This window comes from Montipora foliosa, chromosome 12 (assembly GCF_036669935.1).
Source record: "Montipora foliosa isolate CH-2021 chromosome 12, ASM3666993v2, whole genome shotgun sequence".
NCBI lineage: Eukaryota > Metazoa > Cnidaria > Anthozoa > Scleractinia > Acroporidae > Montipora > Montipora foliosa.
This window is the reverse complement of record NC_090880.1, coordinates 35,485,417-35,512,916: the sequence shown is the minus strand read 5'-3', so window position 1 is coordinate 35,512,916 and position 27,500 is coordinate 35,485,417. Positions and strand designations below refer to the sequence as shown.

General features: G+C 38.7%; 2 protein-coding genes across 6 annotated transcripts in view; one reads left to right on the top strand and one right to left on the bottom strand.

Moving 5' to 3' along the window:
• Window positions 1-27,500, top strand: part of LOC137979495 (triokinase/FMN cyclase-like) — a 36,891-nt gene that overhangs the window by 416 nt on the left and 8,975 nt on the right. For 3 of the 5 annotated variants that reach the window (XM_068826755.1, XM_068826757.1, XM_068826756.1), the window contains exons 1-14: window positions 1-118; window positions 1,017-1,095; window positions 8,133-8,222; window positions 8,760-8,794; window positions 9,071-9,161; window positions 10,032-10,121; window positions 10,354-10,473; window positions 12,961-13,104; window positions 14,608-14,736; window positions 15,474-15,592; window positions 15,912-16,015; window positions 17,565-17,598; window positions 18,009-18,098; window positions 19,156-19,252. The exon at window positions 1-118 is cut by the window's left edge and continues 416 nt beyond it. In XM_068826755.1, the coding sequence (XP_068682856.1) occupies window positions 1-118; window positions 1,017-1,095; window positions 8,133-8,222; window positions 8,760-8,794; window positions 9,071-9,161; window positions 10,032-10,121; window positions 10,354-10,473; window positions 12,961-13,104; window positions 14,608-14,736; window positions 15,474-15,592; window positions 15,912-16,015; window positions 17,565-17,598; window positions 18,009-18,098; window positions 19,156-19,252 (1,340 nt within the window). Of the gene's footprint in view, window positions 119-1,016; window positions 1,096-2,181; window positions 5,266-7,196; window positions 7,271-8,132; window positions 8,223-8,759; window positions 8,795-9,070; window positions 9,162-10,031; window positions 10,122-10,353; window positions 10,474-12,960; window positions 13,105-14,607; window positions 14,737-15,473; window positions 15,593-15,911; window positions 16,016-17,564; window positions 17,599-18,008; window positions 18,099-19,155; window positions 19,253-27,500 lie in introns of those variants that run through there. The other 2 variants (XM_068826758.1, XM_068826754.1) reach the window with 2 other exon arrangements.
• Window positions 24,121-25,275, bottom strand: LOC137979502 (protein phosphatase 1 regulatory subunit 27-like). Its single transcript, XM_068826773.1, has one exon. The coding sequence runs from the start codon at window positions 25,142-25,144 to the stop codon at window positions 24,635-24,637; it is 510 nt and encodes a 169-aa protein (XP_068682874.1). The 5' UTR covers window positions 25,145-25,275; the 3' UTR covers window positions 24,121-24,634.

Sequence of the window (27,500 nt, the reverse complement as noted above, 5' to 3'; positions counted from 1 at the left end):
AGCGAAGGCGGAGGGAATGAAAGTGGAAATGGTCGTTGTAGGAGAGGACTGTGCACTCAGCAGCAAAGATAAAACGGCAGGAAGAAGGGGACTCTGTGGAACTGTACTTATCCATAAGGTATAAGCTTTTTTGGATTTCCGGCCGTTCCTCTTATGAATATTAATTTGCATCGGCAAGACACTCACTATAAGTAATATTTATTATTAAATTATGTGCCATTTACAAAGTTGCTATTAGTACTGGACCCGTACACTGACCTATTCATACAGCAGTGTTCTTAGAATGATTATTACAGGTTCAATAACACGCAGAAAGTTTCACCTCGGCACCTCTTTAATTCTTTTATGTAGTCAGTTCAGGTATCAAACATTTTAGTAAAATCCAACTAGTGGTCTATTATCAATGCTGCGTTCTGATTGGTTGAGCTACTAGTAGGCTATTTGTTATAGCCCACTAGTAGCGAAAAGCGCCGGCTTTGAAAACCAAAACAACAATAAAAGTTTAGGTTTAACTCGAGGAATAATTGTTAAATACCTCCTTCGTTTAGCGGAACCCTCCCCACCCCCACCCCCCCCCCCCCCCCCCCCCCCCGAGCATCTGACCTGCCTTGTGTTTTTCGCAAAATTAATAAGTCTAAGCACCTATTTCAAATAGCGCTGAAAAACAGTATTTAATATAAGTCTAGGCACCCATTTTAAATGTCGTTCAACGTTAGGGTTTGAACTTGTAAGACTCCCGTATGAATAGCGAATATTGGTCGGTGGATGGTTCTTGTACAAATAGCCACTGCCAGTTATTTACTGGGTAATCTGTGAGGGACGGTCTGCTGGGGTGGTCCATGGAATGGTCCATAAGGTGGTCTTCGCAGCGCATCTCTTCTAGTTGGGGAGTCCATGGACCATGGTTGAGCTCCTTAAATGCTATTTGTTTCCTGTAACCATTGCTTTTGAAACAGGAAAATCCTTCGTACAAAATTATTTAATTATTATTATTGAGATGAGTCATATTTTTGTAGATTGCCGGTGCTCTTGCAGAAGATGGTAAAACTCTCGAGGAAATAACCCGAATTGCTAAAGCTGCTGCTTCTGCTATGGGTATGTGTTTTGCTGGGTATTTGTGCAGGGGTTTCATTAAAGGGGAACTCCGGGGTAAAATTGAAGTTATTTTCAATGTTTGGCCTCTGTCCCATGTGTCAATTTTTGATAACATCATTCCCATATCGTTTCATTCAAATTAAATATTGTACCTGAAAGACGACCGAAAATGCAAATAGAAATCCGCCATTTTGGAGAAAATTTGAGCCGCGGTCAGTGGTCAGCAGCACGTGGTGACGTAGAATCGTCATTTTCCGCGGGGTTTATCAAATCTGCTCCTAGCCGCTTCTTCATTCTTCAACTTAAAATATTACAATTCCTGTCGTTGTATCGGTATCTTCGATTGTACTTTGATTGTTTCAAGTGAAATGGTGAGCTGTTGTGTGCCTGGTTGCCATAATTATTCAAAGAAGACAAAGAAAAACGGGAACACGGTGACTTACCACAGGGTCCCACAAGACGATCGCGCGAAGGCATGGCTCGACAGAATCAGACGGAAGAATATGCCACCACTTGAAAACAGCTACGTCTGCAGCGACCATTTCATGCCAAGCTGTTTCAAGATAGATTTCCAGGCACAATTAATAGGGGAAAAACCTAAGAGGGACTTGAAGGATGATGCTATTCCATCCTTGTTTAGTTACGGCCCCGAAGCGAAAAAGCCGCGGTCATCAAGCGAACATCGCCTTCAGCGACGAAGGCAGCGAGAAGTTAGTGTTTGTCAGTTTGCTTCTCTTTTACTATGAATCAAATAAATTTTCCCACTTACATGTCGATATTTGCACACGCTCTGAACCGAGGGGATCGCGTGACCCGATGTATGAACAATGGTTTCATGGTGACATATTTCGGTGTACATCCGCCCAGTTTTAAAATATACTATGCTGGGTTTACGTGGAAAATAATGGCGAGTTAGCCGACCTTACAAATGACCTATGATTGATAATTTGCTGTGTTTATTTTTCCGAGTTGTCACTCCAAAAACAGGAAGAATTGACAAAATGAAGTTAGGCAAATTCAAGGCATTCAATTTGTAGTAAATTGAAAAGAATTACCTTGTATATTCGCACTTTAATTTTGTTTTAGGCTCTTTCAGAACTACTTGCTGCAGACATGGAGGACAATGTATCTTCAGATGACCCAGTGATTAATGAACCTTCAATCTGCACTGATTTGGAAATGCATACTACAATCCCAGAAATGCATGATGTGGGAATTCAGTGTTGTTTTGATCCCATTACCCTAAAAAGTGTGGAGGTTCAAACTGAGATGTGCAACACTATAGACAATGATAATGGTGTGTGTGGTACTGCAAATATTGACGTGTCCTCCCATACTTATACAGAGGATGATATCCCACAAAATCCAAGTGCTGTCACATGGAAGATTCCACATGACCATAATTATGCCATAGCAGCACCCCCAAATCCCATTGATACACCCACAGTAACTTTTCCAACCTATGACATTAACAAGTTTGATACAATCCCCTTACCACCAGTGCATGATGTCCTTGTTGATGGTAAAATGGATATACATGATGATGATGATGATGATGATGATGATGACGATAACAATGATGATGAAGATTTAGATCCCCACTGGCTATTACCAGATGATGAAAAACCGTCATCCGAAGATGATATAGTGTTGTCTGAATATGAATTTGAAGATGGCTCTCCAGAGAGTGAAAAAAAATACCTTGTGTTCGGTTCCTGTTTGAACAATTTACTGAAAAAGTGTCCAAAATGTGGGGGCGTGATCATTGACCAAAAAAGGAAAACAACTGGGAGCATGCTATCAGTTGTGCTAATCTGCCATAATGGGCATACAGAACTGTGGGAATCCCAACCAGTTATTAAAAGAAAGCCCCTGGGAAACCTATTATTGGCAGCAGCCATCCTCTTTACAGGAAGCACCTTCTCAAGCATCAGCCGCCTTGCATCATGCATCAATCTTCAGTTTTTTAGTGAAAGTGTGTTTTATGACACACAATTGAAGTACTTGTTTCCAGTTGTTAATGAGGCATGGGAAACTGAATTAAATAGGCAGATTAACAAACTTACTTGTTCAGAGGTTGTCAATTTGGATGGTGATGGCCGATGTGATAGCCCTGGACATTGTGCCAAGTATGGCACTTACACTTTCATGGACGAAGAGCAAGGAAATGTCGTAGCATTTAGTGTTGTTCAAGTCTCTGAAGTGTCGTCATCCAATGCCATGGAGAAAGAGGGTTTTACCCGATGTGTTGAATTGTTGGAGGGCAAAGGGGTCAAGATCAACAGGGTTGCAACAGACCGCCATGTGTCAATCAACAGTTGTATTGCCAAGGATTACCCACATATTAATCACCAGTATGATGTTTGGCACCTTTCCAAGTGGGTGGTAAAGAAGCTCACAAACAAAGCCAAACAAAGAGGATGCGAAGAATTGTCACCTTGGATACAGTCCATTTCAAATCATCTTTGGTGGTCTGCTGCAACCTGCAATGGTAACGTCCAGCTTTTACGTGAAAAGTGGAAGTCGGTGTTGGATCATGTCTCCAACAAGCACAAGTGGTCAGGAAACACCCATTTTCATCGGTGTTGTCACAGGCACATTTCATCCTCAGAGGCTAAGAAAATCTGTTGGCTCAAGCCAGGCACATCAGCCCACTTGGCTTTAGAGGAAGTGGCTTTGAATACCAAACTTCTGAAGGATTTGGCAAAGCTTTCTGACTTTTGTCACACTGGAAAGTTAGAGGTCTACCATGCCATGATGCTCAAGTACTGCTCGAAACGGGAACACTATTCATACAGGGGAATGATTGCCAGGACCCAACTAGCTGCTCTTGACAACAATACTAATACAGGCCGCAGCCAAGCGGTAGTGAAGACAGGTGAGCAAGCTGGTGAGGCACGATACAAACTTTGCTTTCCGAAAGCCAACAAAAGATGGGTTGCAAAGCCAATCAATGAGAAAAAATCTTACAAATATTTGTCAGATTTGCTTTTTGCAGTAATAAAGCGTGTAGAACAAGGGGGTGCAGTTGCCCAGCCAGTGCCTGTTCACCTACCCAGGAACATTGCCTCAGAGCCAGCCGATGCAATCGAACAGCACCGCTCAAGATTTAACAGATAAAAAATAGTAATAATGTCATCAGTGCTCAACATTAACTAGTTGCAATACCCCAAGCTCTTTCCAAGAATAAGTAATGTTTGTAAAAACCTAACAGAATTTTTATTGTGTCTTGTGTAGTTTGGAGAAGACCAAACCCTAGTCAGTTCATGTTATCAGAACAAACTATAGCTACTCGTCCACATAATTATGGAATAAGGCTAAAAAAAAAATCCCAAATCGTTAGATATCGTTTGTGAGATACCAAAAACCAAAGAAAGTAATCTAACAGCGTAATGTAGAGCACTACCACTGGATAACTGATAATTTCCATGAAAGATACAAACTTGTTTTCTGCATTTTTCTGTTTATAATATTTAATTCATGGACATCTTTAATCCCGACTGTCTAAAAAGTTTATCTTCAGGTCCACCAGATGGATCTTTGTACTGCTGCTTGTATTGATACCAATCTGTTTGAAGGACCTATCTATTTATACACACTGGATGAAACCCAGGGTGCAGGGTGATGCATTTGGGTTCTTTGCCACATTCACCGCTAGTAACAGCCTCGATAAGCTTATTTTTGACAGGCTCAATTACTTGGCAGCATATGCCTTCCCATAATCTGACAATTGCTGCATGTACACCTACGTTACCAAAACAATTAACATTGCAATTGCTCTATATTCTTCGTGACTTTCTACTAGTAGGAATGTATTTATAAACAGAGGACGACCGAACGTAGCGTTGGTGGCAGCAGAAGCAAATTATGTTGTCTTCACGCGTATTCCCACAAAACATTGAGTTAATTAAGACGTAAAGTTTATTATCAAGGATTGCGTTATAACTTTTTGCTGTTTTTGAAAGTGTAAATAAAGCCACAATGAAGCCGTGCAGTAAGTAGATCGACTGAACCGCAGGAAAGCTTCGTTTTCGCATCCAATCCATTGATTTAAAAAGGCAACAAGGAAGAAACAAAGACCAATACCACAATTTATCAACAGAATTGAGTTTATTTGTCACTTAGTTTGTTATGGAATTACAATCAACGGATAACTCGTACAACATACCGGTCTGAATTTCGCAGTCTTACATTTGTTTCTTCATCGTTTGCCATGCATTCGTCGCCTACGTCTTCGGGGTTCTATCCGCTTCATCAGAGCTCACACGCGGTTCAAAGTGGTACGGCCGGATCGAAAAACTTTCGGAGGCTTGTTCCTCATCGATTTTATCAGAATACGTCCCAAAATTGGCCATTTTTAGCGATGATACAAAGGCAAAAGCTCCTACTTTGCCGATGCAAAATGTTGTACACAACTGGAAGACGCGCAATTATCAATTTACATCTCATGGGTTTGACGATTCTACGTCACACGATGATACGCTGACCGCTTTCTGAACAAGCGGGCAATTTTCAAGATGGCGGATTTCTATTTGCATTTTCGGTCGTCTTTCAGGTACAATATTTCATTTGAACGAAACGATATGGGAATGACGTCATCAAAAATTGAGACATGAACCTGAGGACAAACATACAAAATACCTTAAATTTTACCCCGGAGTTCCCCTTTAAAGGCTGGGCACTGGGCAAACTGACTGGCTGTGGACATGACTTTGGCTTTGCTGGTGGCTTTCAACATCTCAACGGACTGTTTTTTATTTTAAATACAAAGATTGATTTTAAAAAGTACAATTTTGTCCTTCTCTTGATATGTCTTCTGTTGTCAAAATATCACAATTTCATATGCTGCGTTCAATTCATAAGCCACATTCAACTCAGAATGAACCGCCCCACAATGCATTGTGAAAAGAATGGTGCTCCATAAAAGACCTCCTGAAATGTCTCAATATTGCGTGTTTTCCTATGGTGACCCAGAAAAGATTGTGGTCGATCACCGATTATTTTTCTTTGGGAGTCGAATTGCCTCCAGCTGAGAAAAGGCCAAGATTTGATTGCATTTTTTTGTCACGTGATTGAATTAATTTTCTTGTAGATATTGGTATCAAATCATTTAACTGTCTAAAAAGGTGTGATTTTTCTGTAGTTGAAGAACATTACTTTAGGCTTCAGAATGCAGGAAAACACATCTCTGCAAATTAAGAATTTCAAAATTTTCTAAGGGACATGCCCCCAGACCCCTCTAGGAGGAAAGGTTCTGTGGGCCTTCCCAATACTTTGCCCAGGTGTTAAACCTGTTGCAACATGAACAGCTAACCTTAGGCCTAAAAAGGCGTAAAGAAAAGTTTTTAGGCCAAAGGTTAGCTTTTCATGTAACAGTCACGGGAAGTCTATCGCTTTACCTTTCTTTTTAGTGCCAGCGGTTTTCCAGTTATAATGAAATTTCAACCTGCAACCTGCAAAAAATACCTGCCGGTGTTAAACTCATATGCTTGTGCTTCAAACCTTAATGAAATCTCTGCCTAAAAGAGTGGATAGTTGAGCAACTGAAAAAAAAAATAGTTGAGCAATTGGAAAAAAAAAATTTCATAGGCTTTTTAGTAATGTATTTTGTCATCGAAGAATTTCTGTTATTAAAACTACCTGTTCTTGCAAAGATAGATGCTGACTGCCGACAAAGGCAACAAGACAGCGCTCCTTTTTCAATAGCTTCTACCATTATTATGGCAGGGGTGGGTGCACACCAATGTGGTTGCATGCACAACTTGTCCCCAGTGATACTGGTACTCATTTTACAATAAAAACTTCAAATGGATGGAAAGCTGAGTGAACTTTAGAGAGCACATTCTTGGATTTGAACATGGAGCTGTGGAATGTGGTCAGCACGCGATATCCACTTTACCACTAACACTGTGCTTTCAGAAATTTAAGAGATCTTTTGACAAATTGTTGTGCAAAGATTGAAGTAAATTTAAGTAAATAATGCACGTAATTAGATTCACGCCCCATTTTGATGTCCAACGCAGTGTTCTATAATGTCTAAGAATTTGACACCTATTTCCAACAATAAGGTAATATTGTCATCGTTTATGTGTTATTTTTAGGTTAGGATAAATGCAGCTGGTTAATGCTTAATTGAAGAGCAGAGTTTGGGAGCCAGGAGTGCTACTAATAATGAGTAATAATGAGTCTTTATTGTACATAATCAAAAGTTGCAAGTTATCACATAAAACTACAGTTAAGAAGAATTATACAGTTAACTGATCAGTTGTATCAAAATGCTAACCTATTCACAAAACTGTTCTTAAAATCCTCGGTATGAAATATAGGTACATGTAGTTTATATATACAGGGAGATCTCAGTTGCAAGGTTGTAGGGTACAATTTCAGGAAAAATAATGTCAGAGCGAGTGGTTTTTGTCACTGCTGATCTTTATATAAAAAAATCTTGCCATCAATTTTTTTCAAGTAAGTTGTGTATTAATCAATTCTGATACGTAGCATCTGTAACATCTAGAGCTATTGAATTTGGGGAGATGATTAAGGGGACACTTCATGCTTATCAAAATTATTGGGCAAATATTGACCGAGGTGGAAAATACCATAATACTCTTTGTTTGTCCTCCAAATTTTGCATAAGCATTGTTTCCAGTTTCTCTTGGGACCATTATAAGTCTCAAGAAAAAATAAAAGCAATACTTATGCAAAATTTTGGAGGGACAAAGAAAGAGTATATAATATCATGGTATTTTTGATATTGGCTAATACTCTTTTTTTTTTTTGTCCACCCAAATTTGGAAGAAGCACTGTTTTTGTTTTCTTTTGGGACCATGGTAAGTCCCAAGAGAAACAGGAAACAATGCTTATTCAAAAGTTGGGTGGACAAACAAAAAGTATTATGGTATTTTCTGCTTTGGCCAATGGGCATGAATCTAATTATGTTCATTGGAAATATATTGCAAACTGGAAGATGTTATGATTCTCTAATTGTATGGTAAGGTTAAGTCCGCTACAAGCCTATTTTTCATTTTTTCTTGCAGGAACCATTGGTGTTAGTTTAGGACCATGCAGCATCCCTGGTTCCTTGCCCTCCTTTGTATTGGGTTCTGATGAAATGGAGTTGGGACTAGGTAAAAACGTTTAAAAACCGTTGTTCAAAGGGCAGAGCGTCTATAAATAGTTTTCTCAGGAAGTCATCAGAGTTTGGCAGCTGCTTGTAATGTAATAAAGTAAGCAGAAAAGACAAAAACAGCCAGGGAGAGTGATGGTCAAAATTTAAGTACATGACCTGAAAAGGGTCACTGCATTTTTTTTATCAGTGGACTCCCATATTACGATGGCCACTTTTCCCTTTGTTCACTTTCATCCATCAACCAGCAGATTGATAGCCTGTCCCCTACAATGTAGCTTTATTTTTGTTTTTGTGGTCTTATAATCCTCAGAAGCCCTTCGAGCTAATCCAGCTGGGTCGACCACATGCAGGCAGAGGTAGACTACAACGCCGGGAATTCTATTTCCTTTTTTTTGTGAACAGCGTGTGGGTTCTTTAGTGTCCCACATTGCCATTGCAACAGTAAAGGATTGTGAGACAGGACCTATACAGTTTAAAGACTGTCCTAATATCTGAGAGGACTTGAAAGCCAATACTGGATGTTGTGATTTTTCAGGTATCCATGGTGAACCTGGTGTCAAGAGAGTTAAGGTAGACATTCAAAAAGTTTAATTACATGACTGTTGAAGCAATATTATTTAAATTAATTGATTTACAAGAAAATTACTTTACAGGAAAGTAAGTTTCAGTTCTTGGTTTCATGAGTGGAAACCTTGCCCCATTTATGAAGGTTCCACAGCTGATGATTGGTTTATTGATTAATAAATTGTCAATGTCAGATTATTGTTTTAAACAAGGCTCCTAAAGGGTTACAATAATTAAGTAACAAGTCCTAACAGTTTCTCACCATATTGCTTCATATTTTAGATTGAGCAAGCTGACCAGGTTGTCATGGCAATGGTTAATCACATGTGTGATGTTCAGGGTGGAGCGGCTTACAAACTGAGTTTAAAGCCAGGTACGAGGTCCAATATTGTCGTGAAAATCTCTGTCATTTCAGGGAAGAAATTTGTTTCTCGTGTAAATGTTGGAGCCATGCACATGCTGAGCCAAACGATGTGGCCACAGCAAGTCTTGCCAGAACATAACTGACAATCCCTATCAATATTTTTTTGTGAATAGAATGTTGAAATTACTTTAAACAACAGTACTACTGTATGATACCATGCCAAAGAAACTAATGCAATTTGCAATTTTTAAAATTAGCAATTGTGTAGAGAAGCCTGAAAAATTTCATATCCGCAGTTCAATATTAATTCAGTTCATATATCATCTTGTTCGTAGATAACTAAACCTTGGACAAAGCCATGTGACCTAGTAAAGTCCCACTGCATACCATTCTCCTTAAATTAATATGTGATAAAGAACTTTTCTGCTTTGTTTGGTCCTTTCTTTGGAATTATTTCAATTTGGAGACTGCTCCTCATCATTAAGGAAAAAAAAATTACCACTAGTGTAGCTTGAGGATTAGAGGGAACCCTCCACCTCACTAAATATCATTTTTGAGGCCTATTTCATGGAAATAGATCTTGGGAAATGCATAATTATATTGAACAAAAATGCACACTACAAGCACGACGATTTAGATGTGTTGGGCTTGGCTGTCGTGTACAACTCAGTGTCTTTTTAAGACTCTTCTTGAAAGTAGTTAGGGGTAGGTTAGATTAAACTTTCCACTTGAAAATCCACATTGTCTTTTATATATGGAGGGCACTCCTGTCATCTTTATGACCAAGAAAGATTGTTGGTGAAAGAGAAAGTAGTTTTTTATTTTGCTTAACTTATCACAGTTAATATAAATGACCTAATTGTTGAATCTTGTGTTCAGGTGACAATGTAGCTCTTGTAGTGAATAATCTTGGAGGCACATCCTTGCTGGAATTGAATATAGTCACAAGAGCAACAATAAACTATCTTAGTGAGTATAAATCCATGTGCATTTGATTTCATAACGAGAGTTCAGACAGGGTGAGTTCTCTCTGTGATTTTCTTTATTGTTACAGTAGTGTTTTTTATCTCAGAAAACCATGATTTTTCTCTTGAGTAAATAAACTTTAAAAATCTGTCATATACACTTTAAGGTTGCTCAAATAACTGCAATGATCTTTCCAACTTTCATTTTAGTTCTCTCTGTATTTAATAATATACAGCTAAGGAAAAAGGTGTTAAAGTCGATCGTGTTTACTGCGGAAGTTTCATGACCTCACTGGAAATGGCTGGGGTATCTATCACTTTGTTGCATTTGGATGAGACAAGATTACATTGCCTTGGTAAGGTTTAGGTGAATATAAATTATATGTCCGCTAAAATATCAATGCATGATTTCAAGTATGGTGGCTTACTTACACCGCGCACCGGTGACTCAGTTGGTTGAGCACCGGGCTGTCACGCGGGAGGTCGCGAGTTCAATTCCGGCCGGACCAACACTCAGGGTTTTTAAATAACTGAGAAGAAAGTGCTGCCTTTGTAACTACATCTGCAAATGGTTAGACTTTCAAGTCTTCTCGGATGAGGACGATAAGCCGGAGGGCCCGTCTCACAACCCTTCAATGTTAATAATCCTGTGAGACGTAAAAGAACCGACACACTTGTCACTAAGAGTAGGGCACATAGTTCCCGGTGTTGTGATCTGTCTTCTGTTGTGTATCATGGTTGGGAGGGTAAAAAAAGGGGCCACAGTAATTGGCGCAAGCTGTTGTAGCGCTCTGCCAGCTTGACTGGCAAAGTTAATAAAATAAAATATATATTTAATTAACTGCTGACAGGTTAAATAAGGTGGATGAGAATGGGTCTACTGACCTCTCTACTGTGCAGGAGGTCACAGGTTTGAACACCAGCTGGACCAATTAACACTCAGGGTCTTAAAAATACTTAGGATAAAAGTCCTGCCTCATAAGAACATCAGTCTGCTAATGGTTTGACTTTCAAGTATTTTGGGATAAGGACTTTAAACCACAGCCCTGTCTTACAGCACATTCTGTTAAAAATTATTTGTGGGCCATTTAAAAAGAAGTACTGTTCACGAAGACATGACTTCCGATTTTACGTGATGGTGTAATTTTGCATAATCGACCTCAAATTGTATCTGATCACACAGTTAATGAGAGATCGCACAATTTATGAAGAACTGCACAAATTTCACAAAATAAACAAAAAGACACTTTGTTTTTTTCTTAAACCTTGATCTATGCATCATATTTAATTAATTAAGGTACTTTACCTTTGGGAACCTGTGGGCTCTTCGTTTTCGTAAACAATCAAATTCAAAGCATAGTATCCTGCACCTATGAGGCCTGGTTCTAGTTTTCAATCTAAAAGTTTTTCCTATTGGCACAGTGCAAACAGAATTGCTGATATTGTATGTTAACAAACTTAAAATGAATCTTGTTAGTGGCAGAAGATCAACCAAAGATTGGCAATTTATTTCAAATATTGTAATGAAAACACCCACTTTTTCTTGAATCAGAAGATATGTCACATCTTCTTCCCAATTTGTGATTGAACAGTAATTTACTGTACATAAAGTTTAAGTCTAGCTACTAAGAATGTGCATGAAACTACATGTATGATGCTTACCTGATTTGTCTTTTTTAATCCAACTTAAGCATGAATGGTTTATCGTTCCCTAATTTTTAAATTGTCTATAGAACAACACAAAGATTTTTTCCCTCTAGAACCTAGTAAAACAAGCTAAAAAATCACGCAATCGGCCACCGTGGAAAATACCATAATACTCTTTGTTTGTCCTCAACAAAAAAAAAACAAAAAAAGACAATCTTATGCAAAATTTGGTGGGACAAACAAAGAGTACGGACAGAGGTATTTTCCAAAGTGGTCATTTGCATACATTAGTCTTTTGCACAGTCCTTCCTTTTCGCATAATCTGCACTTAAAATTTCGCTCCATTTTGTTTTTTTAATCGCACCCTATCAGAAGGCCTGCAAAGAGTAGACAATGGAATTCTGGGTGTTGTGGCTGTCCATTGTGTGGTGTATCACTGCCTTGGGTGGACTAACTCAGATGGTTCATATACCCTTCTAGTCCTAATCCCCTGCGTTGCTGGTGCAATGCTCTACCAACTGAACTATGAAGCCACTCAGTTGGGAGCAGGTCAATTTGTTGGGCTCATGATTGTGTTCCTGTGAAAGGACTCGGTGAATGGAAAGTGTGAGGATCACTTTTCCCTACTGGGGAAATGCGTATGTGGAGAGATGCAAAATCTAAGACATAACCTGTGGAAAATCATAACCTGTACGTTATGCAATAAATTATACATTGGCGAGACAGGTAGACGACTAGGTGACCGATTCCGCGAACACCTTCGCAGTGTTGAGAAGAATGACAAGGATGCATGTAAGCCAGTCGATCGCCATTTTAATCTCCCTAACCACATGGCTATCTGCGCCGTTTCCCTACATCTAGGTACGACAGAAAGCCGCAAGAATTTGGAACAAAAATTCATCTTCCCAATCGGCTCCCTTAATCCTCACGGTATTAACGAACGCATTTCACTTAACTAATATATTCCTATTTTTCACGTTGCCATGTTACCACCAATACATGGCTCCTACTCTACTACAAAAACTACACGTAACCCATATTTCCTCGATTCGCTCTGACGAAGGGCTAACGCTCGAAATGCCAGCTTTTAGAATCTCTGTACGGTGGCCAATTTACATTTATCAACTCCGTTGATTAAACCAAATTTTTCAAAGACTGCAATGATCCCTCTACTTATGACTGAGTTTTGTTTGTAGATCAGTCTACTACTGCTCCTGCTTGGCCATGTGTCTGTTTATCACCAAACACTGGCTACTTGAGGACTGAAAAGAAACAACTAGAAATCAAAGAGGCAACAAAAGAAAACAAGAAAGATGATTGTGTTAAGTTGACAACTTTAGGTGAGACTTTTTTAGTGCAATGAAGCTATTTTTTTAGCATTGCACTTTCATGAATCGATTCTGTAAACAGAAGGCTACTGCTGATCGTTTAAGCGTGAAAATTTCCGTATTCAACTTTTCCTTCTTATAATAATTAAGAAGTTGCTTTATATTTATTGCTGATGTCATAGTTACTTGACGTGTGATACATGTAAAATCAAACATGTTTCTTTCACTTTAGGCAAAATGCAAGTTTCAGTTTGATACTTGCTGTTTGCTGTGTTTAGCACAATGCTATATCTCTTGAAGGGAAAAAGGCAATTATGTGAATGACAGTTCTGTTACAGTGTTACAGTGATTTTCAATGGACAACTATTAAAAAGAGCCTACAATGTCAGCAGTCATTTCTATGAAACATGTGCTCAATGTTACAGTAACGTGTTATAATCTGCCATCTTTTGTCACATGATTGTTGTCACTCCCATCGATTCTAGACAACAATAACAAGCTCTTAAAGTGGTACTACGACCAAAAAAACAAATCTTTTTTTTTTTGGATTTCAAAACTATGTTAACTAAACAATAACTGACCCAAGTTTTAATTTCTGATTTTAAAAAGACACCTGTTTATTTTAACTGGAATTTTCTCATTTATTGCTTCGCCATTACTAGCTTTAAAATCTTGAGAGAGCTGGGTAGAGAAGAAAATGACGTCAAAGACTCACTAGTTTAAGAATGCAATGCGTGTGTATGCGGCTGAATTAATATGCAGCACGGAGTTTCGGGCTTTCAGCCTTTGGATAAAACTCAAAGCTCAAAAGTTTGCCAGTTATGTGTTTAGTGAACACGCTTTCAAAATCTGAAGAAAAAAAGGAAATGGTTTTTTGATCATAGTATGACTTTAATTAATACTTTTATGGCAAAAGTACTGTTATATCAGTGACGTAAAGCAGTATTTCAGCTTCTGTTCAACTTTTTTCTCTCTGAAAGTGCAAATGCAACACTGAGTGGCATCTACATGTAAGCATACTCAAAAAAATCTGGTAGTTTCATAAGTGCAGTAGTCAAACCTGTGAGGTGTTTACCACTGAACAAAAGACCTTTTCGCAGATACGGCGGCCATTTTAATTTCTATTGTTTTGAAACACATTATGGGATGCTCAGGGGGAAAATTAATATGTATTTGCCCCCTGGGCATCCCATAATAGCTATTCAAAACAATAAAAATCAAAATGGCGGCCGTATCAGTAAAAAGGTCAATTGTTACATGATAATAGTACATAGAATGGTGCCAGGCTAAAACTGACCATAATAATAATTATTATAATGATACCGGTAATAATCTCCTCATAATTAAGTGGAGAACCAGCAATTTCATTCTGCATTATTATGGCACTGAGCCATTTTAATCAATCCCTTAAGTTACATTTGTGAAAGGCCTGTGCTCTGGCTTTCAACTGCACTGACCCTTGGCCCCTAAAATCCCATTTACGAATATTTTGTTGTTGTTTGTGTTTTTCTTCAGGTGAAAAAATTTATGCTGTCCTGTCGCACTTAACCGATGCAGTTCTGGCAGCTGAATCTAAACTGAATGAGCTGGACAATCTTGTTGGAGATGGGGATTGCGGCAGTACTCTCGCACGTGGAGCTACAGGTCTCAAAGTAATCATAACTGCCCGTGCCCATTTATGAGAAATTCTTACTTTCATTGTCAACATTATGTTTTTCCCCAATTTTGTCATTCTGTTGTTACCAATGTTGCCTGGGTTCGATTTCCAGACTTGGCATCACATGTGGGTTGAGTTTGTTGTTTCTCTACTCAACACTGCTCTGAGAGGTTTTTCTTTGGGTACTCTGGTTTTCCCTCAAAAACCAACCTACGATTTGATTTCTGTACAGTGTCTCCAAGTAGTGTCCCAGTGCAAAATACACTTGACACTTCAGTAAATTTAATTATTATTATTATTATTATTATTATTATTAGTATTATTAGTATTATTATTATTATTATTATCATTATTATGGCAGTGTAGAATACATCGTTATGCCCATATCACTATGTTTAGTTGGGCAGTGTATACACTGTAACTGGCCAAACTGAAGTCTAAGCTAAAATATTATTATTATTATTATTATTATTATGGAAAAAGTGCTATAAATGATAAGTACCTCTTACTGACTTAGTTCAAGGTCCATGCTGTAAGTTATGCAAGCACATAGCAATTGACAGGCATCCCAGTTTTGAGGGGCAATTTTGTAGCAAAAATACTCTCTTTTCCCTACAAAAAAAACAGGTACATGTATAAGTTCTGGCTGTGTGAGCCATCTTAACTTTTGTTCGACTTCAAGCTTTTAACATACATTAAAGGCGCTGTTGTGTTTTGTTGGTAGGCATAAAGCAAGCCCTGGGATCACATGACAGTCCAGGTTTACCCTGTAACAATCCAGCAGAGCTGTTGTTATGTTTGGCTAGTTTATGTGAAGATCACATGGGTGGGAGCTCAGGGGTTGTGAGTATTATAGTATAATTTCTGCCTTGCATCATTTGAAAAACTGAATTAAGGAGGCAGCCTTGTGCAACTTCTTGGGTAATACATCTACATAGTTAGACGGGTTGTCTCAGGCCAGTTCGGCTTCTTAAAGTGTTTTTCTATTCTGCTGTATCTTGATATGTTTCCCTGAAAAGCCCCTACTGAGAGTGGTCAATACCCTAATTATTTATATTATTTGTTATAGTGACGAAGGACCATCTCTCATTATAGAAACACTAATTTGCTGTCCAAAATTGAAACACAAGTATGACTGTTTTCTTTTTTCGTAATCACACAGTTCTACAGCCTTTTACTCATGTCTGGCTCGGTCCATCTGAAGAGTAGCACCGAAGCAAAGGCCTGGGCTACAGCTTTGAATAGTGGTATCCAGGCCATCATGAGGTATAGAGCCAATTCAATCACGTGATCAGTCGCCATGTCCTTTTTTTACTGAAACAAAAGAAAATAGTTGTGTATTAAAACGGTACAAGAAAAAAATGTTATATACATTAAAAAATTTACCATAGGATATCAAGGAATAGTAATTAATTATTTGGAGCCTAGGGCTAGGAACCGTGAGTTCTATTCTCTTTCGCTTCACTCTGCCGAATAGAAAATATTTCTATTATATATAGAAGAGACAAGTAACAAACAAATAGTGGAGGAAGCCGCCAGCAATGGTCGAGTTTATTTACAAAAAACTGAGCCGGGGACACACTGGATACGCGTTACAAGCCAAGGAATATAAGAAAAAAGTCATACGCTATTTAAAACGACAATAAAAAATAGTAAAGAAAAAACAGCCTCGAGTCATTCACAAGGAGTGGTATATAAAGGCCTAATTATCCCAATGGGAACTAATACCAAGCAACCTAATTAGACACCTAAAAGAAATACATGTTTTCGAGTTAGCCCTTAATCCTCTTTTAAGTTCATTTTAATTTTAAAAAAGAGAGATAAGGGGAGAAGAACTATAGCATAATTGAGTTAGTTGATAATAAAGTTTCTGTTCAGGTTACTTTCGATTATTGTTCTGTAGTGTAGTGAGGTCTTTCACGTGATGAGGAATATCGCGCCAGAGATCTATTTCCTGAAACGAGAACATTTTGTTTGCCCATGTTGGTTCGAGGACGCTGCTTGCAGAGGTTTTTTCTAATAAGTATATCTTGTATAGTATGTATGCCGGCTGATGGCATATTGAAAAAGATTATCAAACACGTTTGGCAGAAGCCCTTTATGCCACAAATGGGTAAATTTTAGAGTGCGAAACGGTAAACATTTACGGGTAGAATATCTAGAAGATGGTTTAGGTAAGGGAGAGCTCTTTCTGTCCTGGGCTTCTGGTCCAAGTCATGGACAAATCTTGTGATGCAATAAAAAAGACTCACATAAGGTCCTAGCTTTTGAGAACCGATAGACCCTCAACTAAAATTCTAAAGCAGTTTTTTATTTAATGGATTAGAGTCAGAATCAAACACCATACAGTGTAGCTACGAAGTGCAAATATTTGCTAAAATTGCAGTCATTTGGAGGAAATGTTAAATGATTATAAACAGTAAGAACCTATTTGAGAAAGCAAATAGCCTAGTTTCAAACACCATTTATATAATAACCGTTTCAGTCAACTTGGAAAAATCTAACTTCTCATTGGTGGGTTTTCACGTTACGTCATCGCCGCTATGTTGGTGGACGGAAACTGTACACTGCAGCTGTGTTATCTTTGTCTCTAGAGATTGGTTGCAAACCATGTATACGCGTTTTACTGCATTAAAGGAAAGTATCTGTCACCGCAGAATTACTCATGATTCAATTCATGACCTAACATAGCATTAAAGTTAGACGTGGCCATGAGCACAACAGTCTAAGAAAGCGGGGTTCCCTCTTGATCTGAACCGAAGTGAAGAATGAAGGCCTGAAGTTTCTAAACTGCATTGTTTTTTGGTCAATCTAGATATGGCGGAGCTGAGCCTGGGGACCGGACAATGGTATGTAATCTCTCGCTTGTAGCTATGTTCTAATCTCTTACTTCTTCGTTCTCTGTCTGCCGAGGAAACTTGAAATCGACAAAGTACGTTGATAATTAGCACATTTACGAACACTACTTCAAATTGGCCTTGACAAAGTTTAAATTCGCTCTTTTCCGCCTTTGCTATGATTTCCTATTATATTTGTACCTTATTGTTGTTTTAACCAATCGTTGTTACTCATTTCCTGATTTCCCGCGCTCGGCATATATTTCTTACTTTCCCTCGCTTGCGAACAACTACTTCTTCTCGGAACCAGTTTACTGGCTTTCTTGACTGCGAGCGCACTTTACCGTAATTAGTCGACCGTACCGGCTTTAATCCAAGGTATTTGGAGGTTTCGTTTGAGGAAGGATTGTTGTCTCTCTTAGCTGGACGCTCTGCATCCTGCAGAAACAACTTTGACTACGTGTTTGGCTGCCGGGGCACACCCTATGGAAGCACTTCAGAAAGCTGTTGAAGTATGTATGTTTATTTACTGGCCAGGAAGCCCGTTTTGGGGGGAATAACTGTGCCCAAGGCCCGTCTTGAGTATGGCCCGAGGGTATTGTCTTTTCCAGTGTACGGAGCGACCATCGTGATTGGTCAAAGGCAAGTGAGATCTACAGAGCACAGAAGGCAAAGTCAATATATTGTTGGTGTGTTTCAAGCTTCCGTCTTCCACTTGGGAAATTCTGCTTCCTTTCGTGTAGTCTCGAGTTCCATAAATTTTCATGGCTTGGGATTTGCGATTATTGTAAAACGAAGACTGAATGTAAATTGGCCTTGCCTCGGGGCAAGGTGTCCAATAGGCCTTATTCACGATAGCCGCCATGTTGGTTTTCAAATTGTCATGCAAATTGGCCATGTGTTATGCTGGGGGGCAAACATTGGAAAAAAGGCAAATTGCGGAAAATCCGCTCGTCGAAATATTGCAATAACATTGCTAAAAGTACATTTTAGAGTTTAGAATTAAATACCTTTTATAATAATTTTATATCTTTTGATTGCCTTTGACATTTTGACTTTCTACTTCATTATCTGCTCATTTTTCAACTAAAAAAATCATCGAAGTAACTTGTGTAATCATTCTATGTTACGACTTAGGTGATAAACATTCAATGAACGTGAAACAAATCATCTGTGTGGCTAAGATGTTCCTTATAACCTGTCAAACTTGTGGTGTTTGCCCCCTCAGAAGTGCGGTGCTAATTTGCATGATAATAGCAAATCCAACATGGTGGCCATTGTTAATAGGGTCTATTCAAATGGACAAAGTTTGGCGAGGAGGCAGAATTTCTATGCTCTCTTGGTCCCCTAAGCACACAGGACTGTGGGCTCTATTCCCCGTATTTGACGATGAACTTTCAGTTCACGACAAATATATATTTAAAGTGAGATATCTTTCAGACTGTTTTATTTGTTTTTTAGGGGGCGGGGAGTAAATAAGGTCTTATGACTTTTGTTTTCCTTCGCTAACATGCGTTCAACCGAATTAATTGAACACGCTATTGTAACTCGGCATCCTTTTTCCGGCAGGCTTCAGAAAACGGAGCCCAGTCTACCTCCACTATGGTGGCCCGAGCAGGTCGCTCCAGTTACGTCAGCGTTGAGCGTCTCAAGTGTGCGGACCCTGGTGCGTTAGCGGTTTCTATTTGGTTGAGAGCCGCTTTTAATGCCTTGAAAGAATAAGATACCCTTATATGGTAATCAAATTATAATCAAAGCCCACGCGACGTATGACGATTTCCGACTTAAGGAGAGGAAGTAGATGTATATCTTGGCATAACCAGGTGGTAGTTAATATTCTAACTTGCCATTGCCTCGAGGGGATTACGCTACTAACTGAGAAATTTCTGTAATTTGAACTTAAATTTGAAATTGCACCTCCTGCATGTGACAAGGTATTTTTTTCCAGGTAGTTTTAGCAAAAACAAATAATTGATATTTGATAAGTGATATTTGGCATAAATTTCACAATTGACCCAAATTTTAATCGCCTAACGGGGTCGGGATACTGTTTGTAGTATTTAAATCATTACAAATCAGGATGTTGCCTACGTAAACCAATACCGATGTTATATCACATCCTGTTTTTGCTAGTATATATGAAAATTTTATACACTGCACTTCAGTGATGCAACAACAATGGACATTCATTACTTGTGCCCTCCGAAAATACCGGACAAGTTTAATTGCTGAAAGGTCTTCAGTGTGAAAATTTCCTGGCCACTTTCCTCTTCTTCCCGTTTCATTTCACGTGAGAATTTTTCGTGTGATTCAACATTGAAGGAATAAGGGAAAGATAAAATTGGTGTTTAACAAATATGGCGAGTATTTATTCTCTCTTCTTCATTGAAATGTTTGTAATGGGTTACTCTTGCGTTCGAAATCGCATTTTCTTCCCCCGTGGAACGTTTAAGTATTACTAAAACTGGTTCGTGAGTGAAGAGTTTCGGAGCACTTTATTACATGTACTTCTCGACGTTGGCTCGACTATTTCCGCTACTCTCTTGACTTTGGTTTTTGTTTCTTTTCCTGAATAGACCTAATCGGCTAACTTCAAGCCCTTTGGGAATACATGTAATACGTTTTGTTCTAGTCATTTCTATACCATTTAAATATGAATGCTACATTTCATGTACTGTCGATTGCATCTACCCTTCCGCACACATGAAAAAAAAAATGTTCTGTTGGCATTTCAAATTTCAATGTTTTGACAGCAAAACTTTGGCAGAAGTAGATCCTGATTTGTTCAAATATGCAGCTTATTTACTTAGTAAGCAAGTGCCAGGTATCTTATCGAACAAGATCTCAGTCATCTTTGTCAGTTCCTTCGATCGTGCATTCAACAAGCAGGTGACAACAATATTGCTTTCCCCATGTGAACGATTTATTGATGAAAAATGACAATCACTAAAGGATAAACTTCAGCGCGAAAAGGAAAGAACTCGGGGTAGACTTTCATTACCGGACTAAAATGGTGGAGGACTAAAGAAACATTGTTATTCCGAGTAGGCCTTGCTATCAGCTATTGTTGTGTTCGCTTTGTTCTTTTGTTTTATGAACACTAATTATTTCAATTCCGGTATATGAAAGACCTGCCAGAACTCGACAGTATCATGCAAATACAATACACAGAGAATCGTAATCCCGGGAGATTTGAATTGGGTACAACATTCATTGAGTCACCGATTGGGTCTATCTATTCTTAGCCTGCGAACGCAGACGTATTTCCGGCGGTCGTTTCTCTCTCCCGAAAAGTAACGTCGTTACTTTTCGGGGGAGAGAAACGACCGCCGGAAATACGTCTGCGTTCGCAGGCTAATCTATTCTCGACCATTCTCTAAGATTGTAAATTGGCAGTCGTGCGGTATCCGAAGTTTGCCGAATATATCCGGATGTTTCTGGAAGTCACGCAATTAGCTATGCTCTGATGCTCGTGTGTTCTCGTCGATGTCCACGTCACTGCGGGCATGAAAGATAAAAAAAAAATGCCCACAACACATATACATTGCTGCCTGGGCATCCCAAAATATATCCCCTAGAACAATGGCATCCAAGATAGCCGCCTTGTGATACTTTTTGTAATACTCCTAAATACTCCTAGTATAGATTTAAAACTGTTGTATGAGTATAAAGGATTAAAGGGTACCAGTATTAATTTCTATTGTCCCTTTTGCACTACGAGTTCGCGATGGAATTACACAACCCATTTGTTCCGAGGTACCCTGGGTTTATGTTGCACATTTTACTTCCCATCGGTATAAACCGTTGTATCGTGGACGTGCAGCTATGGGAAAGGCAAACAATATTTTAAGCATTTACACTCGAGTTACTCCGCTTCAATGATCATCGGAAATGTCACACTAGACGTGGCTTATGTAACCCACATCCATAACTGAAAATCGTAAGACCAATACTAAACTTGCGTGTCGGAACATATGCTGTAAAATCGTCTATTTGGAAGAAAAACAAACCGATTTGGGGGCTTTAGTGATCGCTTGATTGTTAGCTTTTGTTTCTGGAACTGTGTGAGAACGCATCTCAGCTTTTTTTGCAACTTAGTCGCGGGGTGAATCTGATTACCTTATGTGGGCATTGAAATGCTACTGTACGTGTCGTAAAGCCGAGGCTTGAATTTGCGCACGAACAGCTGTTCGCTTTATTTTCTAAGTTCTTAAAACCTATCCTTAGAAACATTTCCATTAAAAATAGAGCTATACGCTCGGGCGACTGATTTAATGACTGATTTAATGAAGACAACGACGAACTCTTGCAAGTCTTTGTTTAGACGATGCAGAGGACGAATTCTTCTGCGTTTTTTGTCTCAACCGTTCTTAGTGGGATAACATTCTTTGGGAAAAACTGGTTTCCCGAAGTGATTTATTTTCCTTTAGAACTTTTGGTTGTTTTTGGACTTTGAAAATGTTGCAGAGTGCCATTATTTTTTTACTTCAATTTTAAGTTATTCGCAACCATTTACCAACTGCAAAATGAAGACGGTGGGAGGTTTTTCTTTAACGACAAAATGATGACTGTCTGGTTTGTTGAAATTACAACGCTAATCATTTTGCCGCAAACCACAAATTAACAAAATAATTTAATGTGTGGCCCGCGTTTTGCTTTTCACATGTGAGAGAAAGCTATAAAAACGAAACACGCCTCGTTCTACCGACCACAAAATGACCTCCGGATGTTACTGCGCTATTTTTGCAAGCCGTTGAAATTGGGCTTTGAAATGATATTGCGGGTAACTTTAAAAGCATGTGAGATTTTTCTGAGAGGAATTCAGTCTAAGCGTACTTGAGTTTAAATTTCATCTTATTGCTTTATCGCTGTGATATAAATAGAAGCAAAGACTATTAACTCCTCAAGGACAACAAGATGAATTTGGTTTTGGTTTCCAAATATTGGTGCCATTTTTTTTAGTTTTGCGTGACTATTCGGATACCGACATAAGTTTATTCAGCTTTGCACGATAGTTTATCACTGGATTTCCTACGTGTATTTGGAGCATTTTTATCTGACAAGTTTAACCGACACACTGATGGCAGAATTGTCCTCCCCTTGATGCAGTATTTGATTAAAAAAAAAAACGCTTAAACCTATAATACACTTGGTTGCAATCCACGAAGACCAACCATGTTGTATCCAGGATGTGGTAAGGTAAACGTTACCTTGCCAAATGTTCCATCACTAGCGACGAAACGCTGCGTTTTGAACTTGTTGCTTAGGGTACTGCCGAGTGAGATAGCCTCGAATTGCTGAGAAATAGCCGAAATAAATATAACCGATAGCTGAGACTCATAACCCCCTACTCCATATCGATACATGTCCTTTCCGAATTCACGTGTGGTCTCCTTTTGACTTTCATGTACCCGCTAAGGACCTTTTGGATGGATCGATTCCAGTTGGGATGTCGACCCGTAGGTACAAGCAGTAATTACCTCTAATTAAAGATCGGTCTCAGTCTTCCGTAAGCATCTTTTTTTAAGTACCATTTTTCAAATTTATGACAGAATTTCATCCTGTTGTTTTCGAAAAATTGAAAAGATAGTAAGCAGGAAAAACTGAGATATTAGTACACAAGCGTTGTTTTAGATTAAAGTTTAGAAAAATCAAAAGTGAAAAAGAAAAACTAAGAAAAAATCGGATTCTTTCGGAAGAATGTAAATCGTGATTTATCTGTATTTCATGGGCACTCGAGAGTTTTGCGTTCTTCAAAATGTTGCCGTCAATTAAGTCTCGTGTCAAATCGTTATCAGTGTTTGTTTTTCTTGAGAAAAATGTAGGATTGACAGGGTTACGTGAATTGGGATGCGAAACAAACAAATACGGCTTTGTCGTTGATTGGTGATGACATGAGAAAATGACCTTGAATGTACACGAAATATATCATGTCTTTCTAAGTATTGTTGTCCGCGAACAATATCGGCCTAGGAAGTTTGTTTTGTAGTCTAATAAAGGACTAAGGCAATATCATGGCTCTCATTTCAATGGAAAATGCTTTGCTGCATATTGCTTCGAGTCTTCGTTTTGTCGGGAAAAAAACTCCGTCAGCTGCTAGATAGCGGAAACAAGTTTGCACTTTACAGTCTGTGTCAAAAAAACAACAACAATAAAACGCAAAAAGAACCCTCACTAAGAACGACAGCTTTCAACTGCATTCAAATACAAATACAAGTACAAATAGTGTCCCTTCACACCGAGAGAAGCCTTGCATTTTTCTAGTTTCGCTTCTATTGTTCCGCAAAGCTATTCAAGACTATAAATTTCGTAAGTTATTTTTTTATTGTATGTAAAAAATGTGCTTAACAGCGAAAATTTTCGCACCTTGAATACGCAGACGGTCCACATGAATCAGTCATTTTACACTTCAGTCTTTGATTGGCGACAAAAGAAACTACCGGTAGAAAGAATGAGTTTGCCTGTGAGGCACATTCTGTTAACGCCATGTATATGAAATTATTTTGTACAAACAGATTTGAAAACCACTCAATGTTTCTGTCAATCCTCGTTTTATTGTTTTATATACTATACCATTCAGCTACGCTACACCTTAATTAATTTCTAGTGATAACTGACAGCAATATAAACGAAGAACTATTATGCGTGCGAAATGGAGAAGACGTGATGTATCACAGATATCTAACACATTTATCGATCATGCACAGACCTAGCGGTGTCAAAACTAATATCTTTTTACTTTTCACTAATTAAAATAGTATTTACACAAACTAAGACTCTTGTCTAGGTGGGTCATTAGTACATGTTTGTGAAAATTCTTCACACGACTTTCTGTTTGTAGTCGGGCAAATGTCAACTCAACATCAATTGGTTTCCTGCCTGAGGCTTTCCATTATCCGATATTTTGCTTTGGTGTTCTTTGGAGTAGCCGCAAAGGTTCCATCAATGCTCGGAATAGAACAAACCCTCGTCTCTTTCTCCACTCCTTTGAGTGTTTGCATTTTAACAATTAACAGCTCATTTTATCTTTAAATGGCCTACGAAAATCCTAACAGCTATGCTTAAGCGACTCTCTATCCATTGGTGGCATATTGTAGATCAAAGTTGCTCTCAGTAAAATACGAAGAATAATTTCATCGTCCGTGACTTCAACAGGGAATTTTCCATCTTTGTCCTCCGCTCGAAGGTTAGCGCCGTTCCTTAAAAGGAATCGGCAAATGTCTTGATACCCCTCGCTAGCTGCGTAATGAAGAGCGGTCCATCCGAATCTGTCCTTTTTGTTCACATTTGCACCAAGCTCTACTAACATCTTAACGCTTTCGTAATTACCATCCAGCACACACTGATTGAGAGCTGTAAGTCCTGAAGTTGTAATTTCATTGATCTCACAACAAGTTATTTGTTTCCGTAGTCTCTTTTTCAACGCTTCTCTGCCTTTAGTCTCCACCGCCGCTATTTGAACTTGCAGAACCATGTCTATAGGAAATTTACGACTAATTCTGCGTTTTTTTGTCTCCGGAGAGCTATCAGTCAACCCAGGTGTAGGCAAATCTTGCATGTTGTTGTAACTTTTGTTAGTAAATACTCTTGAAATTTTCAAGCTTGCTGACAAAATCACTTGACGCCTTCGGAAAATTCGTTGCACTGAAGTGATCTGTCTTGATAGGAATACTTATGCGTTGGAGTTACGATTGAATATTTTTAACAACGGCACGTAATGCAATAATTGACCATTCCCGATGTTGCAATTGTAATACGTCACTGCTCTTGAGTCGTGACGTTTTGTTTTGCACGTGTGACCTCTCGTCGAGTGACAGATCATGGGTCCTTTACTTTGTTATCTAAAGCAACACGATTCTTCCTTAATTAATGGGTCTTAGCTGCAAGTGTGTTAGATACACATCTTGTACTTTGCCATATCAGGTAATTTGCATGCGACACGGTTGTTATTTACCTCGCTTGCGTGCCGAGTTAGGTGGGTCATAATCGCTTAAGCTATAATGCGCGGAACCGATTGTCCAAACTTCAAAAAAAAGCATTTTTTTTTTCACGGAAGTCGTAAACAGATTGCACTACAAATAGGTCACGCTATTCATCCTCCTTGAAAGCCTGTTTATTTTTAGCTTATTAACTTTCTAATACTTGAGCCAGTTTATAATATTCCATATTCTTCAAGAGTATTCTAGCACTGTATCTTTATGCTGTAAAGGTTGAGATTTCTGATCGTGGGTGTCCCTTCGGTGAAAAGAGGAGACACGATCCTGTTAAAGGGTTAAAAGTTAACTAGTTTATTTTTTCCTTGTTTCAATGTTTTTTTTCCTTTCAGTTCTATGAATGAAGCGGGTTTTACCGTGGGAAATTTCAATACCATATGAACAGCAATTGTAATCAAATGTACTTATGTTTTGCCGCAAAGTAGGAACGCTTCCCTCCCCCCCATTCCGAGTTGTTTGCCCGCAGCTTCCTCGTGTTGTACTGGCATTGTGATTGCACGATATTGTTAAGTGTAGTTTCCTTTCCAGCGGCCTCTCTGGTCATTGCATGCAGTTTATGGTCCCTGTTTTGCCTTTCTGGCGAGCTGCCCTTGTTTTTTAAGTTTTTCCCATGTTTGTTTTTACTCGCACTATCAACCTGTCATCTCAATGCCAAAATTTGGATAAATGAACTCACTGTTATGTTCAAGTAGTTTGTGGGAATTTCCGACCTTTTGTGGAGACGATATAAAACTTATTGCTACTCTTTCGGCAAACAACGTTTTTTAGAGCGTATCTTGTTTCTCTTTTTTTTAACCTTATAGCTTTTGTCTGGGAGTAATATCAATAATAACTTTTTTATGAAGGCAGCAATGTTCGTATGTCAGACTGCATGCCGAAGTGGGATGAATGCTCGATGACGTGGTCCGAATGCAAACGCGTTTGATGATTTTATTCCTAAAATACCGTAAGCAACGATTGCGTTCAAGCGCATAAGTTTTTTTTATGTTTTGTCGGAAACAAATAATATTAAACCTTGACTGAAATAACTCCTCATTTTCAATGCGAGGCCAATTCGATCAATCGACCGCATCATCTTCCCACACCATTCCTTTCTCAATCTCTAGTATGCCGTCAAATGGGCTTTTTATGCGTCTTGACAAACCAAAATCCCACGTAAAAACTGAAGACGCCCCTTCTGAATATGTCGGTTAACATCATCATCAGCATCAAGTGCCATCTACTAGAAGTAGGTCGGCTATCATGGATCTCCAGCTGTTCCGGTCTTCCGCTCTTCTTACACATCCATCATTATTGGTGTGTCTTAACCATACTTTGATGTTTTTCATCCAGGTAACTCTTGTTTCACCCCCGACCTCTCTTCCCTTCAATTTTACCTTCCAGTTAAGCTCAGTTACAATTTTTGGATCGACCTCGCTCTTATTACGTGTACAAAATACTGGTATTTTCTATTCTTTATTGTTGATAACAATTTGAGCTTGTTGTATTTGCCATCTTTAGAACTTCTTCATTGGTTTTATGTTCGGTCCATGATACTCTTTTAAAACATTCATATCTCAAAAGCCTCTAATTTACTTTCCATGGTTTTGGTCAGAGTCCATGTTTCACTGCCATATAATAATGTTGACCATATATAACAACACCTCAATAGAGCGGTTTTCAATTGAGTGTCGAAAGTAATTAACGAATTGCTTTGGTTTTGCATTTACTTCACTCAGTGATTGGTTCAAAGTTCTCGTGCCATTATTTCAACCAATCAGAAGTGAAACCAAAACCAACTGTGGCTCGCGCGTGCACATTTTCCCGCGCTTTGTGTCGGCTACGTGTAATTACTTCGATGTTTGATTGGTTTACTGGATTGGTTTTGGTTTTACGACAGTCGATTGAAACTCGCTCTATTATTTTCCTTGTTTGCATATT